The sequence below is a fragment of the Penaeus vannamei genome, chromosome 8 (assembly GCF_042767895.1).
Source record: "Penaeus vannamei isolate JL-2024 chromosome 8, ASM4276789v1, whole genome shotgun sequence".
NCBI lineage: Eukaryota > Metazoa > Arthropoda > Malacostraca > Decapoda > Penaeidae > Penaeus > Penaeus vannamei.
The window spans coordinates 34,391,595-34,394,094 of record NC_091556.1 but is presented as its reverse complement, the minus strand read 5'-3'; the positions used below and the strand labels follow the sequence as shown (position 1 = coordinate 34,394,094).

At 32.8% G+C, this 2,500-nt stretch overlaps 1 protein-coding gene across 1 annotated transcript in view; it reads right to left on the bottom strand.

The window, feature by feature from the left end:
• Acat1 (Acetyl-CoA acetyltransferase 1) overlaps positions 1-2,500 on the bottom strand; it is a 9,331-nt gene that overhangs the window by 5,364 nt on the left and 1,467 nt on the right. The window contains exons 3-6 of the mRNA XM_027379241.2: positions 2,101-2,197; positions 1,544-1,651; positions 746-901; positions 257-371 (exon numbers count right to left, since the gene is read on the bottom strand). Of these exons, the coding sequence (XP_027235042.2) occupies positions 257-371; positions 746-901; positions 1,544-1,651; positions 2,101-2,197 (476 nt within the window). The remainder of the gene's footprint in view (positions 1-256; positions 372-745; positions 902-1,543; positions 1,652-2,100; positions 2,198-2,500) is intronic.

Genomic DNA, 2,500 nt, shown 5'->3' with positions numbered 1-2,500 from the left:
TGAGAAACATTATCATTATCATAATTATAAGAACAATGGTAATAACAAGAAAACAAGAGCAACAACAATAAAAAGACAAAACATTAATGAAAATTGTTCTCATTCCAATTATCAATGATCAGCAGATAAGATAATTAATAAAAGTTTCAAAACAATAACAATACACATACAATAAGTACAGATCAAAACATCACAAAATAATATAACTCACAAAAATGAAGATAACTAAAATGAAAAAGCAGACAAATGAACACACCATACTCATCCTGTTCATCGCGTGTAATATTCAGCTTCTTTGCCGTGTTCTCCCCACAGTTGCCCATGTGGAATTTGTTATAGACATCTGTGAGGCCATCATACACAATGCCATCCTGGAAGATATGTGGCCATATATGTTGTTTATTATCAGATTCAACTCCCTTTTGTAATGTTGTGCAAGAGCAAGTTATTTTGAGTTTACTATGCTTTTAAGGTATAAAGAGAGTAATCATATGGTCTTGTAATACCATAAAACCTAAATCAAGCGAGAGTTTTTCTTTAAACAAATGTATGAGAAAACAAGGAAATTAAGAGAACTATAAACATACAGAGTCTGAGTACAAAATATACACAAAACAAGTACAAAAATGACAAGAAAACAAAAATAAAATCATAAATTCAAGAACAAAATGAACAAGAATGAATAAATCAGTCACCAGAAAGATTTTCCCATTATCTTCCATGACAACTACACAAACCATCTTACATGAAGTTTGACTCCTCCATAGGGTGAATCGCCTCTCATCATGTAATATGGGACATTTGACATGCTCTCCATACCACCAGCCACCATGACTTCCTGTGACCCACACATAAGAGACTGTGATGCCATCATTATGGACTTCATTCCTGAGGCACACACCTGGGGGGATAGAGAAAAAATAAATGAGTAGAGAAAAAGAATATAATTTCCTTTCTACTTAACATTTAATCATGTGGTACTATTCGCTATCTAAACATCCATTTAATATTGACAGATTTACATATTCAACTGGAAGGATACTAATAACATTAACTATACCATTATTAGTGGCTCAAAGAAAAAAGTGAATGAGTCAACGAAAAGGCTGATTTTTTAAAAGCTGTAAAAACCCACCCCATTAAAGGAATCACATATCAAATTGCATAACAACCCGTTTTTGTCTTCTACACATCAAAGTTGTGCATTTTACCAAAGGTATCAGCAAAGGACTAAATTCCAGTGCCAGTCAATTTGGTTCCTTTCTTTTGTTGTAAGAAACATATTCTTTATCAAGTGTGTTATAATGCAATCAGTATACAGTCCATTACCTTACAAGTGATTTTAATGGAATGCAATGCAATTTCATTACGAGGAAGGCCATTATATGCAATAGATTTTTTTTTTTAATTATATAAAATTTAGAGGAGCCAAATACAAAGCAAAAAGAAATTCAGTCAGACTGAAAAAAATGATAGTATAATATTACCTTTGCTCCCACTTTATCCATCTTTAGATAACTTTTAATAAACTCAAACCTCTCACCTTGTTGATAGTTGTACAGGGAGTGCTCTTGTCGAGACCTGCAAAGAGTGCAGCTTGTCGAGTGGGTGCCTGCTTTGCCCCAGCTTGGCATACATTGCCCATGTACACCTACAGAGAAGTGACAAAATTATTAACCCAATCCTGTAATTTTTCTTATCATAATACACAAGTAAAAATATATTGTTTCAGGGTAAAATGTACATTTTTAAAAGGAGAATATGTCTAATGTTGTTTATTTTCTTGTTCATTCTTTATACTTTTGTCAAGAAAGAAAGTTTTGCTGAGTGATGGTATTATAATGCAGTATGAAAGGGCACTAATTTGTGCTCTAGAAACAGTTTTAAACAAGAGATCAGCAAGACTAAGATGACTTTCAACAGACCAGATTGAATATGAAAAATGAGAGGAAAAGCTGAAGACTTACATAGCACAATGTTTAGTATTATATCTACATCTAGCTGTCTGTTAATACCTAAAGTTTTTTAACTTCAATTATAAAACAATGACATTTTTTCTTTACCTAAATAGGTGTAAATATATATTATCCTGCTACTTACCTCCTGCACAGCTTTAGGATCCACTCCTGCTCGCTCTACGGCAGCCTTAATGGCAACTGTTCCAAGCGCTGGTGCCCCAAGCGATGATAGTGCTGATCTACAAGCAAATATTTTTACAATGAAGCCATATTTATGAAAATATAAACCTTTCTAGTAAAGCTAAGAAATTATGAGGTTAAGGAAAAGAAAAAAACATAACAAAACTGCAAAACTAAATAAGTAAATGGCATTGTTGAGGAAAAACAGTCTTAAGTAATAGTGTTTCTATTAGTTTCTTGATACATTTGATACAGTTCCAATCAGATATGCTACAAGCTATCAAACATTTATATAGAAAAGAGTTTGCCAGAATTAAAAACTGCATGGCCTACAACGAGAAGTGCAGCAGAATTATAGGCAG